Genomic DNA, 17,248 nt, shown 5'->3' on the forward strand with positions numbered 1-17,248 from the left:
ACAATAAGTTATTGTGAATAATACGTATGCAATGTAAACTAAATATGACATTTAATAAAAGAAGTCAAATAAATTCGAATTTGCTTTTTGAAAAACCCCGCGCATAAAATCATTCTGCCCAGTGAAAATGGCTGACCTGTTGGTAGAATTGGACCACATCGATTGTACCCGTACATCACTTCATCGTAGTCGCGTTCGACCGTCCAATAGGTATGTTCGACCGCCTTGGAGCGATTGGACTGATTCAGTCCGACTTGAATGTGACATGGCGTCTGTGAAGAAAGTTCCCTGTTGATTAAGCTTTGTTAATGTTTATTTTATGACGTTGATTAACAAAAAGGCTTTTATATAGGCCAATATATATCCCAGAGACTTGCATTGATGGTAATGCATGCAAGGAAACCGCAGCGCATTAGCGATGGGTACGAATTCGTTGTGTTTTGACACAACCTCACATCGCCATACTTTTGATATGTACAATTATAGGTCGATAATTATAAATTCGATAGTCAGTTTATTATTTCCATTAATATAAAATGTCTTTTTCTCATTTTAGGTACTTCGAGAAGCATCAGGCCCATCCCTATCAGGTAAAATCTATATAAGCGGCGAACATACATTTTTCTATTGACAATTACATTTTTGTCCAATGATCAAATTAACTTTTTTTCATTTGCGTATTATTATGTAAATAATTTCTTCTTGCATTTTATTTTTCTTGCGATCGTTTATTATTTGCAGCAATAATATTTTGTGATATTTTTTTTTGCAAAAGCCAGCCATTCACTTTAATATTGATCTGTCACTCACACATAACAAATAATATTTTCATTGTAAAAATTCATTTTTTGACTACTATTTGCTTATTTTTATGCATAACTACTTGTGAATCAATAATAAATTCAAGTAATTATCAGTTGTATGAAAATTAAATTTTTGTAAACAACAATATTTTTTTTTAATTTGATATATTTTTTGTTTTATCACAGTTGACTTGATGCATACTTTTTATTAAATTTTCCATTATGATACATTTTTCATTGATTTATTTGCTTTAAATTTATAATTATAGTGTGTTTACGTATTCGGTATATGTTTAGATAATATAGTTGTTGGTAATTGCTACTTTATTTAAATACTTTTATCACATTTGATATAGCATGTCAAACAAAAAGTCAAAATTATAGTTTCATGCAGAAAAGCTGTAAATTTGATTTTCACATAAATTTAGACATTTATGAATAATATACTTTTAGCTAAATCTAACAATGAAGTTAAGTATTATCGTTATGATTATTATATTATTTCTTGTTTTAGCAGAATTCAAAATATGGCAAGAGTGGCCGAGGTGAATACAGTGACAGATACATGCGAGAGTCTCCCAATGGTAATTCATACAGATCTGATTCACCAGAATGTGACTCTCCAAGAGATCGTGAGAGAGACAAAGATCGTGGCTACAAATCTACATACTTGCAGAAAATCAGAGAAAAGGAGAGAGATCGAGACTTCAAACGTGAAAAATATCCAGGTAACATGAAAGAAAATAATATTAAAATACCTGATACCTTTGGCATCAATTTGTCACTAATATCAACACATTAAGGACCACGTATCTAGTGGTGGGTTACCTTTTAATATTGGGAAAATTTAGAGGTTAAGTAATGTTTACCTCAAATTTTTTAACATTTAGATAATAATACACATAATTAGCAATAAGAAAGTCAGTTTCCCCTGGATTATTGTTTTTTAATGCAGTCTTTCTATTAAAGTCTGCTATAAACAATTTAGTACAGTTTTATAATATGTCATATACATTTTGAACATAACATCTGTCAAATCAAATATCTTATTCAAATTCTTATAACTGTCACTGAAATGCTTTCTGATTGCAGATTTTTGTGATTTAATAACATTGCAATTTTTATCCTATAATGCAAAATGGCATTTTATTTTTTTTATTAAGATATGAAAACTTTTTAAATTGAAATACACATGACCAAAAATACCTAAAATTCATGTTAACAGTTTACATTTCTATCAATTAGTATTTCTAACAATTATTTTTGTTTAACATAAATTCATTATTGAATGTAAAATAATGTGTTTCTGCATTCAATTTGTAAAATGAATTACACCAACAATTGGAAACATTTTATTTGTGTCATCATAATTAGACTTGATCCACGTTTTGCATTAAGATGGAATATTTTACATTTTTTTGTGAATAATCTAAAATTTTTATTGAACCTAACATTAACCTTTGATATTTATCAACGGCAACAAGCTTAATTCTATTAAGTACCAAGAATATCATACTATAAATTTTAATATTGGACATTGTAACAAAAAATAAACAGCAAAAACCGAAATATGAACTATATCTAAGGCTAATAACAGAATCATTATTCTGTGCCATCGATATATAAATAATTATGTGATAAATAGCAATGAAAGCTCAAGCTAATGAGATGCTTCTGTACGCTGATCTTGAATGGTGTAATTAATTATAATCATAGCTGAACTGGTAATACATCCTAATAACAAGTTTTAACAAAATACACCGTAACAATAAGGTCAAAAAACACAAGAATATAGTACAATTTAAAGTAGCAATAATTTTATACACAAGCAATTATTGATTACTATTACAAGTCATTCAGAAATTGTTTTTATTTTGATAATTCATGTATCAACTAATGAGTCTTATTTTTGAAGGTATTTGATATCATGTTTTGTATCGAATATTTGTTAATATCAATATCGATAGTGTCAAATGACAACAACAGATACTCATTTAATTCATTTTACTTTATATGTGTATATATATATATATATATATATATATATATATATATATGTAATTAATGAAAAAAAGATTTTAACTTGGCTTCTAGCATAGAAGTCATGATGTTTGCAATAGTTTGATTTAAACAATCAATTAAACAAAATGTAACATTATTTATATCTTCTTAAATCAATATAATTCCTATATATCATTATCAAGTTTTATATTCATATTAAATTACTAGATTAATTGCATTTATTTAATATATTTGACTTATTTTAACTTTTTTTATATATATATTTTTTTAAATATTTTTCTTTTAGTTGGGTTCAAAGTTAGTAGCATTGATTTTTATTCAAAATTTTTTGTTGCAAAGCCTTTCATCTATTTGAAATTTGTATTTAATATCCCGCACTTTGTTAATACTCTTTGTTAAATTTGTCTTTAATTTTTTGGTGATATATTAGCAGTCTTAACTTTTGTAATTTTTGTTTGAGGTATATTATATATTTCCTTATGAATGATGTTAAGTTATCACAAGTCATGTATAACTTTTAATATAAATCTCATACATCTATTATAATTTACTCTGAATTTATTTACAGAATGTGCACGTTCTCCCAAGGAAAAAAGACGAGAGCGCTGTATGGATTTGGAACACAGGACTAACCATGATCGAGGGGATTGTATGAGCTCAGTAGACAAAATATCTAAATGTTCCGGCCGCAATTCTGGTAATTTTATTAGTCTGCTTTGTTTTATATCAAATTAGTGTAAATATTTGGTAACATTTCTACTTAAAATATAATTCTACTGAGGAAACTCTAAGCATATTTTTTGAACCCTATGTACAGTATTGAAAATTATGTCATAAATATCAGTTTGCTTTTTAACAGCTAATTTAATAACTAATCATAATTAGCTGTTAATTACCTAAAGGTTTATTTTGATTCTTAGGAGAGTTTGAAATTCTTAGTGTTATTAAAATATTAATATTAATAAGAGTTGATTAATATACTTTACATTATGGAGCCCCATTGAATGTAAAAAGTAAATTAAATCTTGCACTTAAAACCTTTTTATTTAGTTAAAATACCCTTTAAAACAACAAAGCCCAAATAGAAGCTTCTTTATGTATTTATAAATACAACTAAGTATGTTTATAACTAGTTCATATTGTTTTTGTAATATTATAATAGCACCAAATAACTTTTCCAAATTTTGCACCAAGAAGTTTTGCTTGTTAATAACAGATTAAATGTTAATCATATAGAGTATGCTATGTTCAATAATTAAATGAAGAATTTTAGATGTCTTTGAATGTGGTTTTGTGTATTACAACCGGATTATTATTTAGTTTTATTAAGACTCTTACTTCATAATTCTAGGTAAAGGTTCCAGTAATGCAGGTTGTTTAGGAGATAAGGGTATGCAGCGCAATAGCAGCGGGAATTCGAGCGGAACACAAAATAATCAGCCTCCTCTGGATGACCGAGAGAGAGTTATTAGGGTTGGCGACTGGTCTGAGCACCTCAGTTCATCTGGTGTGTATTTTGTACAAATAAAGCTAGATTTTTAGTTTGCTATCTAAGTTTGTCATATTTTTATTCAGCTTTCAAGGTGATGTGCAACATTTTATTTTAAATTTGTTTAATGGTTATGTTCTATTATGTTTACGAAATTTAAAGAATATTTAAATGGTTTAACAATAATAAAATAGTAAGCCCATACTTCACTTTGCGTTGTGAAGAGATTAAAAGTGAATTAAAATTCTTTCTTTAACAAAGCATATAAAAGATTGTGGATCAGTCTCAAATGCTTCTTTTTAAAAAAATACAAAAATAATATATATTTTTTCACATGGATCATCAGTAAAACAATATAACTAATTCTGTGGCAGTTATCATAAGTGGCTGCTTGCTATTTTACTAAGATTGATCCATTATTTGCTGGGCAGGTTTTTCTTCCCCTAGTAAAATAAATGTCTTTGTAGTAATTGATATTTGTTGCTACTATCTGGGATGCTTTAAAAGCCCTTCCATTGCCAGGATCATTTTTTTGTCATAATTGGCTACTATTTTACTAAAATTATTGATCCATTATTTGCTAGGCACCTTTTTTACCGAGTAAAATAAATGTCCTTCTAGCAATTGATATTTGTTGCTACTGTCTGGGATGCTTTAAAAGCCCTTCCATTGCCAGGATCATTTTTTTGTCATAATTGGCTACTATTTTACTAAAACTGATCCATTATTGGCAGGGCAGCTTATTACCATGTAAAATAAATGCCCTTCTAGCAATTGATATTTGTTGCTACTATCTGGGATGCTTTAAAAGCCTTTCCATTGTCTGGATCATTTTTTTGTCATAATTTACTGCTATTTTACTAAAATTGATTCATTATTTGCTAGTCACCTTTTTTACTGAGTAAATTAAATGTCCTTCTAGCTATTGATATTTGTTGCTACTGTCAGCGATGCTTTAAAAGCCCTTCCATTGCCAGGATCATTTTTTTGTCATAATTGGCTACTATTTTACTGAAATTGATCCATTATTTTCTAGTCATCTTTTTTACCGAGTAAATTAAATGTACTTCTAGCAATTGATATTTGTTGCTACTGTCTGGGATGCTTTAAAAGCCCTTCCATTGCCAGGATCATTTTTTTATCATAATTGGCTACTATTTTACTAAAATTGATCCATTATTTGCTGGGCAGCTTTTTTACCATGTAAAATAAATGCCCTTCTAGCAATTGATATTTGTTGCTACTATCTGGGATGCTTTAAAAGCCTTTCCATTGCCAGGATCATTTTTTTTGTCATAATTGGCTACTATTTTACTAAAATTGATCCATTATTGGCAGGGCAGCTTTTTTACCATGTAAAATAAATGCCCTTCTAGCAATTGATATTTGTTGCTACTGTCTGGGATGCTTTAAAAGCCCTTCCATTGCCAGGATCATTTTTTTGTCATAATTGGCTACTATTTTACTAAAACTGATCCATTATTGGCAGGGCAGCTTTTTTACCATGTAAAATAAATGCCCTTCTAGCAATTGATATTTGTTGCTACTGCCTGGGATGCTTTAAAAGCCTTTCCATTGTCTGGATTGTTTTTTTGTCATAATTTACTGCTATTTTACTAAAATTTGTCCATTATTTGCTGGACAGGTATTTTTACAAACACATCACTTTGAACATTTGCTTGCAGAGATTTTATTTGACACCTGCTTCATTAGAAGATTGTAATTCCAGTTGAAATCTTGTTTATTATGGAAAAAATCTTAGTTGTACCAGGTTAACAATTATTTGTCAGTCTCTTCCAATATCAGAAAATTAAAAAACAAAAATGTTTGAAGCTAATACAATGCAACATTGACAATCTAATGACCAAGTGAAAATTAGTATAAATTGAGATATGGCGCGAAAACTGAAAATTCAAAATTGAACACCGTCGTAAAGTGAGGTTATGGGTGCACAATTTATATTTTATTTCAAAGTTTTTATGAAAAATACTAAGGCCAGTCATCCTTTTTATGGAGCCTTTTGTCATCTTTTTTTCTCAACATTTTTTTTTTACTCTAATTTCATACATGGTCCCTAATGATATCTGTAATGGAAATTACACTGAATTAAAATTTTAAGCCTTCATAGGCAGCACTAGTATTATGACTATGATATATAGAATTTATGTTTCAATTATATACATTTTTTCTTCATAAGAAAGCATTAAAAGTTAGGACATTTATGATTTCATGATCATTGTTCTGTTACAGGTAAAAAGTATTACTATAATTGTAAAACAGAAGTATCCCAATGGGAGAAGCCGCGCGAATGGATAGAGCGCCCTTGTGAGCGAGATCGCGATAGAGAGCGAGAGCGGGAAAGAGAACGGGATCGCGATAGAGAAAGAGAACGCGAAAGGGAAAGAGAGCGGGAGCGAGAAAGAGAAAGGGACCGAGAGCGGGAGCGAGAGAGGGAAAGGGATAGAGATAGAGACAGAGATAGGTCAGAAAGGAATGAGCGCGATAGGGAAAGGGACAGAGAAAGGGATAGGGAAAGGGAGAGAGATAGAGATAGAGGTCCAAGCTTAGGAGGAGGTGTACCAGGAGGTAGTCAAAGAACTAACAGCACCAGCAAGGACCATCGAGATGATCGTGAGGCAAGGTACAGCAATGCAGGCAGTATCCGGAACGGTGGGTGTAATACACTTAATAAGTTTATTACAATTACTTCCTTTTATCTTTACTTTTCAATTGAAGTTTCATCTTAATGTGTTCTTGTTTAATTTTTTTCAGCTCATGACAAACATTCCAGCGCGCGTTTACGTGAATGTATTAGTCGCGGCGAAGCAGGCCTGGTTAGCAGGTCCCGAGGCAGTTGGTGCTCTACAGATGTACCAGATTCTCGAAGAAAAACTGAAGGTAATTTTACAATACGTATTTCTAAGTGGATTACTAATGCTGGAATTTTTGGACAATTATAAATTGTAGGTGGAAAATGATATTCTAAAATAATCTCTGTAACTTAAGGAGATACTCCAGAGTAGAAATTCTGAAAAATAGTTGATCTTATTTGTTATATTTTCAATGGTTAACATATTTAAGAATATGTGTATGAGAGGATTTTAAAGAAATTAGATTAATTTCACAGAGATTCAGCTGTTTGACCATGACCGTGATTGATCTCTTCTGTTTCCTTCCTTTTGCAAAACTTTAAATGTGTTTTTCTCAAAATTGTCTTTTTCAATACGGTGCCCACGATTTCGTAGTTTTACTGGACCAATTTATTTGAAATTTTCAGAGAATCTGTCTCATAGACTTCTCTCAGACGTATACTCATCCCCTTGAATTTTGACAGATTGACTATTTTTTAATATTTGTTCAACTAGGAAGGTTGCAATCGTGGGCATTGTCACGAGTCAACCTTTTGAAAATTTCCACATCAACCACTGCTAGTTTTCAAATTATTAACTCTTTTGTTTTAATTTTTTTTGATAATACGTTATAAAACGTTAATAAACGTTAATAAAAAAAATTGTAATAAGGATCATAGTATAAAAATTGATTGCCTGTTTGTTTTTCATGATTTAAAAATGACTTAAAATTCATGCCTAGAATACCACCTTAATTTATAATAGCTAGGTGATTACATTTGTAATTATATTTTCTTACTTTTTCTATTATTGTTATTTTGTTATATTTTATTATTTTTCTAGTATTATTTTATTATTCAGAAATTTTATTTATATTATTTATTAATTTTATTTTTATTATTATTTGCTTATATTCTATATCAAATCATATTACGGATATTATTTTTATGTAAATTTTATCCTTTGCACTTTTATTTATTTAAATTTATGTTATTATTTATCAATATTACTAGATGTTAATAATTTAACAGTTGTAATAATTATTGAAATTAAATATATATATATATATATATATATATATATATATATATACGAGGTCTGTTCAAAAAGTACCCGGAATTTTCGTTTTTTCAAAAAAATATTTATTTATTCGTCTACATTAATGTGGTCCCCTTCAAAGTAGTCCCCCCCAGATATAATACACTTATGCCAGCGTTTTTTCCAATTTTCGAAGCACCCTTGATATTCACTTTTTGATATGTCCTTGAGCACTCTCAGCGATTCGGCCTTTATTTCTTCAATCGAGGAAAACCGCCGTCCTTTCATGGGTCTCTTCAACTTTGGGAATAGGAAAAAGTCACACGGAGCCATATCTGGTGAATTTTTGCACTTTGCAACACTTTATTTCATTTTTTACGCAAAATTTAATACAAATTCTTTGACTTTTCAATTCTTCCATTGTAAAAATCGCCGAGCTCAGAAAAACACGTCGAACCTTAGCGACTACCACAGACAAAGTAAACAGTGAATATAGCTGAAAATTTCATCATACTTTAGGGGCATGTATACCAACACAATAAAAAAAAATTTTGACAATCAGACACTCCAGACCCGCGAAATTTAATTATTAGTAATTCCGGGTACTTTTTGAACACACCTCGTATATATTTTCTTAATCATTACAAGTAATTTATTTGTTCATAAATATAATTTTGGAAAATTATTTCAAGGCGATAATACACAAGATATGGACATTTCACCAGGTGACAGCACGCCTACATCTGAAGCTTCCTATGGCCATTTAGGGACTCCTTCAAACAGGCATTGTGGAAATCCAGCAAATGATGGTGACTTTTTTTATTCACCTACTTGGTGTACTTTATTAAATAACTAGTTTTCATGCTAAATAACATGCATTTTTTTAAGAGGACAGAATTACTTTTTTTTTTGCTAAATACTATATACAATTTTCTAACACAATCTTATATATTATTTTGCAGGAACAAGCCAGCCAGGTAATATGATAACTACAGTACTACCGAGATTATCTTCACATCCCGCGACGCCTTGTACAACGAGCACGGTGCAAAGATCATTTAGTAAAACCTCACAATCACCAAATTCAAGCAGTATGGGACCCACCATGATGGCTGGATCTAATGCAAGCAATCAAATGAATAGCGTGCCAGGGCCACCGAATAAATTGCCACCACAAATTAATGGTACATTTTCTTTCATTATTTTCTGAATTAGTAATATTTTTTTAACCATACTTTTATATGCTACACCCAAGTAATAATAATTGGTGTGGGTTTTTATTATTTTCTACAAATATATTACATGCTGTTTAATGACATTCTGTAAAAAATAATTTTTTTAAATATGGTTTTTAGAGTTTTACTACTGCTTCCAAATAATATCATAATTATAAAATTACAAGATGACCGGACAGATGTTGTCTTGTACCCAGGTCTACAATTTTTTAATATCCTTTACTAACATTCACCGTTTACCTTAAAATAATATTTCCAGTTTTTAAATTATTAGTCTTTACAACAAAATGCATATACATCAATTATGGGAGTCTCAATTCCTATACTAAATTGGAAATTGAAGTTTTTTAAACGGCATAACAAATTTAGAAAAAGTTAATAAATAGTATCCACAGTAAAAGTTCAATATTACCTTGGATTTTTTTCACCTAAAAAATTGCTTAAATAATGTTGCCCATAAAATTTCAATAATAATAATAATAAATTTTAACTGGTCTTTAGTAATTACAATATCTAAAGTACATTTTTCTTAGTAATAATGTATTTAATTATTACCAGGCTTGCTCATGGGGTCCTCAGCACCCGCATGCCATTTTTTTTTCTAGCGCCTTCCCTTTATTTTACCTGTTTTAACAGTTTATTATTAAAATTATTTCAATTAATATTTGGTTTTTGAAACATTTTCTTATTTATTGTGGGCATTTTATGCGATTTATTTTATCGACCAAATCATAGAGAGCAAATAAGTGCTAGCTTTTTATTATTAAACATAACCATAACATAACACTGTTATGAACTTCATGTTGGATTATTTTAATATAATTTTTTATTTTTTAAGATATCCAAAATTGCATCTTAAACTTCTGCTAATTGATATTGTAATGGTCGAGTTGTATGTATTCTTCTTCACTTTCCCATTTGTTGTTTTAAAGTGAAATTATTATAATCTCTAATATTGTGCAAATATTAGAGAAAGTTGTAAGAAAATTATATATTTTTTGAATTATATTTAAAAAAAAAAAAAATCGGGATATTGGCGCCCCTTAAAGCGTGCGCTCATATTTTTCGCATGCGTCGCATTCAAAGTAGGACCGGCCCTGATTATTACTTAATTTCATATTTTAAGTGAATTAATTTGTCAAATCCGTTCATATGTGTATCATTCACTCTGCTATACATATACTGTATCTTATATTATTTTAATTTCTGTCACATCTCAGCTGCTTTTTGGCAATAATAATGTAGATATTTCATTTCATTCTCCATTTCATTCCATTTTTATTATTTATAATCATGAATTTATTATACATATTCTAATATTGTCTAGGCTCATAAGTTGATTTAAATTATTGGCAGATGACATGTACAGCCTAAAAAAATCGCTTAACAAACTTCAGAACGATTTATCAAAATCCGAATAATCGTTTAGGAGGAGTATATTTACATACATCATTATAGAAGAATTGTATATAAGATATATAATACATTTTTGAAATTAAGATTTTTTAAGCTTGAGCTCATTCTACATCACTGTTCCATCATTTTTCAGCTTCTAGCAAGAGTACTGATCAGCCCGAGATGAACTCACAAAAAATGCTGCAGGGCATGCAGAATAATTTATCGCAGTCTGCATGTACAAGTTTGAAAATTGACACAAATGTTGGAGTGATTGGAGATGGTCCCCCTACGCCGACGCATTCAGAAAATCCAGATGCATTAGATAGAATAAAAAGTAAGTTTATAATAAATTTTACAGAAAACTATTAACAACATTTAATGTTAAAATTAACTGTAGTTTATTCATACAGTTTTTTCTTTTTCTTGTTTGATGATACCACCCTTTAGTAACATCATTATATTATCATCAATAGTGATTTTTTATGTATTACCTAATTTTCAGCCACACAATCAAAATTTTTGTGGCTCAAAGTGTATAAAATACTTCTGAATTATTTCTAATTTTTTTGAGAAAAATTATTTTTAATAAATTTATATAAGCGAATTCCCTGCTGTTTAAAGATTAGTAACAAATTATAAGTTCTTACTCTCATTTTACAGCAGAAATCCCCAGCGTAAATAGCGTTCCCAATTTAAGTTCTCTGCAGGGATTATCACAAAGTTCTGCGGTCGGAATGGGTAGTGCATTAGCTGCTCTACGACCTCAAGGACCAAATCTGACTCCCGGTTTAGCCAATCACTGTCGGCAAGATTTATTAGGGCATGTTCAAGGCTGGCCTGCTGACGTATTAGAAAAACAGGTAAGAAATAAAGTTATTTCAATTTCAATAAGCTATAGATAAGAATGAGAGCTTTTATTCCATTCCTAATTATTACGAAATATATTTCAATATGTAACATTTTTATATAATCTGTATTTTTTTCCTATATTATTTTAATTGTTTTATATATTTTGACTACTCTTAGTTATCAACTTATAATTGTTTATATTAATCTAACTACCCTTATGAATGGTGTTCAAAAAAAATTTTTGTACCTTTCCTACTTTGTTACTCTCACTGTCCGCGAACGTGTTAAAACAAATCTATTTCATTTTGATGGTCATGTCATTATGTTCAATCAGCATTTTATTTTCCTTCTTGTTTTTTGAGTTTTACTTTGTAATAATTGTTGGTGTAAATTCCGACTATGTATATAATATATATGAATAATTATAATTAATATATATGAATAATTATAATTAACTACTAAATCATATATATAAATATATATGATTTAGTAGTTAATTTTGATGTTGAAATATATGAGTGAGTTCTTGAGGGCGATACATCAAACAAAGAAAAGGCAAAGATTTATAAAATAATCTTTAATTCCAAACATTACTTTTGCCTCGGGATGTGTGGCGATAACATAGCCTCTATAGCATATATATATATATATATATATGCCATCACATTTGGTACAATTTATTCTGTAGACAAATTTTACTATCAATTTTCATCAAGTGTCGATGATGATGAAATTACTCATTTTCATGCTTCCAAGTCAATAAGTTTGTTGTATTTAAAAAAATCTTTTACATATGGTAATAATATTGTTGCAATATAGTTTTGAGTTTGGTTTTATAATTGATTTTTAATGGTAGTTGCATGAATAGAATAATATATTATTTCATTATCATTTCTTGCTCTAGAGGGAAACTGTACATGTAGATTTGCTTTCTATTTTTCAAAAACTACGATTAATTACATATGCGAGCCATTCAGTGCACACAATGACGAACTCCAAAAATCAGAAAGTGGAGAAAAGTGATGAAGTAATGTATAATGCATTGATAAATTCCTGTTATAATATATATTGAAAAATATGATGTAGAATGTATAAATACATTTATAGCTTACATGTAACGGTATATGAGATTAACCCGTTAACTTAAAATGACGAGCAGAGCCCGCGTACGATGGCTTGGCCAAACGTAATGGAGCGAATTGCTGCTCCAATGTTCAAAAAATGCAACAACGCACAAGCACAAAGCTGTTCGCTTCATACAGGGCAATAAAACGCATTTACCCAAAAGTATTAGGTATTACTTTCAGTACAAGTTTAAGCGTTAATAAGAAAGGACATAAGAAAGTACCCGAAACCAGTTAAATAAATAAATAAATTAAATAAATAATAAATAGTTAATAACTATTAATAGTGAGAAAATTATTATCATTAAAGTTAAAGTTTTGATATGACTTGTGGAGGTAATCAAGTATCAACTGAAAAAAGTAATAAACCTAAATCTTATATATTTATGTTAAAGCTTTTAAAAAAAAATGTTAACTCTCATAATTTATTATTTGTGATTGATCAGTAATTTTGTATATAATATTTTCTCCATTCTCCATGAGATGGTTTGTTGATTACAATCGTTAACGGTTGGAATGAATTTTAACAAGTGCTTCATGTCTTTCATTTTTTTCTTTGTCAAAGTTCTAGCTTTAGAATATAGTAAAGACTAATGTATATTGTGTATTCAAACATTCAAACAAATCTTGAGTCAATAGGTGATATCCACTGACTAGAAATTTTATTTCAATTGACTTAGCTCTTATTTCCGTACTTCAATCATATGGTTTTTATTTTTATTAAATTCTTATCCGTAATTCAGAATTCGAAATCCGGCCAAATAAATGACTATTCAGTGGTCAAAAAAAAATTAGTTTCACAGTGCTAGATTTTATTATTCTGGAAAGTTATCATATCACAAAGGTATGATTATACCAAGTACTTTTGCACTAAAATCTCAGTTTTTTCAAAAAGTGGAGTTAGTCAATGTGTGCACTTGAGCGGCTTATATGTAGTTTAAATCTTGCTTCAAATACAATAGCAAAATCGATTAGCCAATAAGCCCACCAGACCAAAGTGCAAATTACGGACTGATATCATTTAGTTATTTTTATATTATTTTTCTCTATTTATCACTGTATTTGTTTTTGCTTACGTTTGATATTATGCTCTTAGTAGATTATCCATTAAGGACAACTATTAATATCTGAATATAATGTTATACTTAACTTATACATATTAACAATTTTGGTCATTATTTTCTTTAATAGGTCACAGAATAAAAGAACTAAGAATGTAATGAAAAAAACGTAACATAAAAAAATTGATTTTTTAATAACCAAGTTATTAATAATCAAACAATACCATAATTCTGATTACTAAAACATATGTTTATAATGTTTAATAATCTTTATTTTTATAATGTCTACAAGTTTTTTTTAATGAATTTTTAGTTTTAATTTTCTAATATCATTGTAAATTCTTCAATTAAACTTTTTTTTCAGGCTAATAAATTCACAGAAGAGTCGCTGACTATGGGTAATATCCAATGCACAAGGGTATCTGCTGATCTTAAAATAGCTAGAAGTATAGTTAGACTTACAGAAATTCAAGCCACTTTACAAGATCAAAGGTATTTTTTAATTTTTTATATTATCTATTCACCTTATTTAATTTGTGTTGCACATTTCGGTTTGAAGTGAAATATTGTACATATAATCAAAAGTGTTACATTAGATTCAGAATGACTTGTAACATAAAATGTTCTGCGGGAAGTAAATAAAACTGGTGCTGAGTATAAAGGAAGCTGTATATAAAAAAATAATCTTCCATTCAAAGGGCCTCCAGCAAAAATATATTTACATTTGTAGTCTATTATTTAAGTCTCGAATAAATACCATATTTTTTGATAGTTTATATCAAATGCCTAATATGGATTACTTTGCAAGCTAATAATTAATGCATGCAATTATTATTTTCAGATTGATGTATTTGAGGCAACAAATTCAAAGACTCGAGGACCTAAAGTCGCAGAACTCTTTCTCCAAAATGTCTGAAGACTTGTAGTGATTGTGCACAGATGTTTTAATTTTTCTATTAAGGTTATATAAATAAAAGTAAAAATATTAGGATAAATAAATGAAAAAAAATAAATAAAATTGACAAAAAAATATATACAAAACATAAATAATTTTATTGTTCTTATGGACTATCATCAATTATTAGCTAAACTTAAAACCCAAACGGAGATAATGGTGTGCATCATTTCCCACTTTTTAATATAGTTAGATCTAAAACAAAAAGTGATGTGTTTGTTTCTGGTGTTCCTTTTAATTTGGACAGCGTTTAGAGATGTAAAATCGATGGTGGAAGTGTAATATGTGAATGTTTTTTTATTGGAAGTTGTCTAAAAAAATAATAATAATAAAATAATGTTCAGTTAATATTTGATTTGTCCAAAACACTTTCTGTTTTTATCAACATCTTTGATAGATTGATAATTAACTGTGATGATTTTATCGTTTTACAACTTTTTCACATATGCGTTGTATTTATTTTAATATTATGATATATAAATGTTTTACCCGGACACAAATGTTCATAGTTTTCTAAGAAGTTTATTTTTTATTTTTTGTATACATTAGTGATTATAATAATAGGTACAAATTGATTTTATTTTAATGATTATGAAAAATGCTGTAAATGGAACAAAAATTTCATTATGAATTAATAATATATGTAAGACAAATGAAAGATGTGAATTGTGTTCAAATTGATTGACTTCAATTATATTCTTTATGATGAATATTTCATTTTTACATTCTTATGTTGATGATATTTTTGACTTGGAGATAAACTCAGCAAAATGTGAACATTTATGAAATTCCACAATCTAATACATGTTTATTTTAAATATTCGCAGCAAACTAGAATTTGTCAAACTATGAATGTGAAACATTGTTAATAATAACTTATTTATAACAAAATGCATTTTCTTAATTAATCATCATTGTTTTATAGCTTTTATTGAAAAACAAGCACTTGCACATTTTTGAATTTGCTGACAATCACAATGATTTTAAATTGGATCTAATAAACACATTTAAGAATAATTTTTATTTAATGCTAACTTTTTGTAAATAAATTAAACATACTGCTTTTTCTTGGATGTTCTGATAAATTAGAAATTTTTACTTGTATATAATAATTACTGATCTTGTGACTTGGTTCAAACTTAGACTTGTAATGAATTTGTAATAATTTGAGTATTAGAAGATAAAGGCCAGTTAACTGTATTATTATGTTTTAAATTGGTTCCTTGAATTAAAGTTAAGATTAACTGCTAAATTCGCTTTAAATTTGTGCGGAGATATAATAACCTAGCCTTGTTTAATATGTCTTGTTTTTATTGTATTATTTCAGATATCTTTAATTTGTCGTGATATTATCTAGTTATCTAAATTCTTGGTTTTTTGAGTGACTGTATAATAACTGCCCTAAAACAGTATATATTATAAACTATGAACTTAAAAATAAATTTTAACTAGGCGTAAGTGGCATTTTGCCATATGGAAATTTGCATGATCTTCCTGATATGTGTGAAAATCGTCACAATTTAAAATTGCGACGATATAATTTTGGAATTTTGACGTCGCTCATTCCAAACATTAATGATTTTTTTTTATAATTAAACCACTTTTCGTAAGCTCGTAAAATTTAAAAATGTCTTAAGATGTTTATTATCAAGAATAGTTTCACCAGAAAATCTTTCAAATATTTAATGATGAAATGATCTGGCCGATCTTTATCAAAAACTCATCATCACGTTTTCCACTTTTGAATAGTTTTTGAATTTTTTAAATAGATTCAGGAATATTGGCTGGTCATGGTCGAAATATTTTGCACTTTTGTGCAAAAACTCTTCAACGAATTCTATGACGGCAGATTTTTTTTTATTTTTGCAATCACAATGCAAAGTAATGCAGTAAATCATAAAAATTTAATCGATAAATCATACAAGAAAAAAAATGCTACATCTCTATATTTATATCTGTTAATTTCCCAAAGAGTAGATATAGTAATGGGCCGAAAATCGAAAATGAAAATTTTTGCATGTCTTCACGTTTTAGAGGTTTCTGAACATTTTGGCATACTTCAGAAAAAATGGATGTGTTTTGTATGTCCGCATTTTTTCGTCCACGTTTTCGGGCGGACGGACGGATCAACCGATTTGAATGGTTCAAAAAACATTCGATTCCTGTTGATAGGGAGATGTGCTGATTAGTTTTTGGCAAAGGCAGTTCCAGCCGTTACGGAGATACAGAGCAAAGGGTGCCGAAAATAGAAATCGAGTTTTTGAGAGAACGGAGCATCCGATTTGAATAATTTAAAAAACATTCAACTCGTAATGACGGGGAGAAAAGGTGATTAGTTTTAGGCAAATGCAGGTCTAGCCAATTCGAAGATACAGAGCTAAATGTGCAAAAAATGGCAGAGTTTGAAAGAACTAAGCATCCGATT

General features: G+C 28.8%; 1 protein-coding gene across 4 annotated transcripts; it reads left to right on the forward strand.

Moving 5' to 3' along the window:
- Positions 1-209: 209 nt before the first annotated feature.
- LOC113389017 (WW domain-containing adapter protein with coiled-coil homolog) lies at positions 210-15,312 on the forward strand. 4 transcript variants are annotated; one of them, XM_026626050.1, is made up of 13 exons: positions 210-486; positions 557-590; positions 1,318-1,531; positions 3,394-3,522; positions 4,177-4,332; positions 6,565-6,984; positions 7,087-7,212; positions 8,894-9,010; positions 9,164-9,385; positions 10,986-11,168; positions 11,495-11,694; positions 14,233-14,360; positions 14,710-15,312. In XM_026626050.1, the coding sequence occupies exons 1-13, from the start codon at positions 392-394 to the stop codon at positions 14,792-14,794; spliced, it is 2,109 nt and encodes a 702-aa protein (XP_026481835.1). In that variant the 5' UTR covers positions 210-391; the 3' UTR covers positions 14,795-15,312. The 4 variants fall into 4 exon arrangements, with proteins under 4 accessions (XP_026481835.1, XP_026481836.1, XP_026481837.1 ...); XM_026626051.1 differs by having other exon boundaries at positions 1,321-1,531; XM_026626052.1 differs by having other exon boundaries at positions 210-422.
- The last annotated feature ends 1,936 nt before the right edge of the window (positions 15,313-17,248 follow it).

This window comes from Ctenocephalides felis, unplaced genomic scaffold, assembly GCF_003426905.1.
Source record: "Ctenocephalides felis isolate EL2017-DRISC unplaced genomic scaffold, ASM342690v1 CF-g0.4_SCAFFOLD_03573, whole genome shotgun sequence".
Classification (NCBI taxonomy): Eukaryota; Metazoa; Arthropoda; class Insecta; order Siphonaptera; family Pulicidae; genus Ctenocephalides; species Ctenocephalides felis.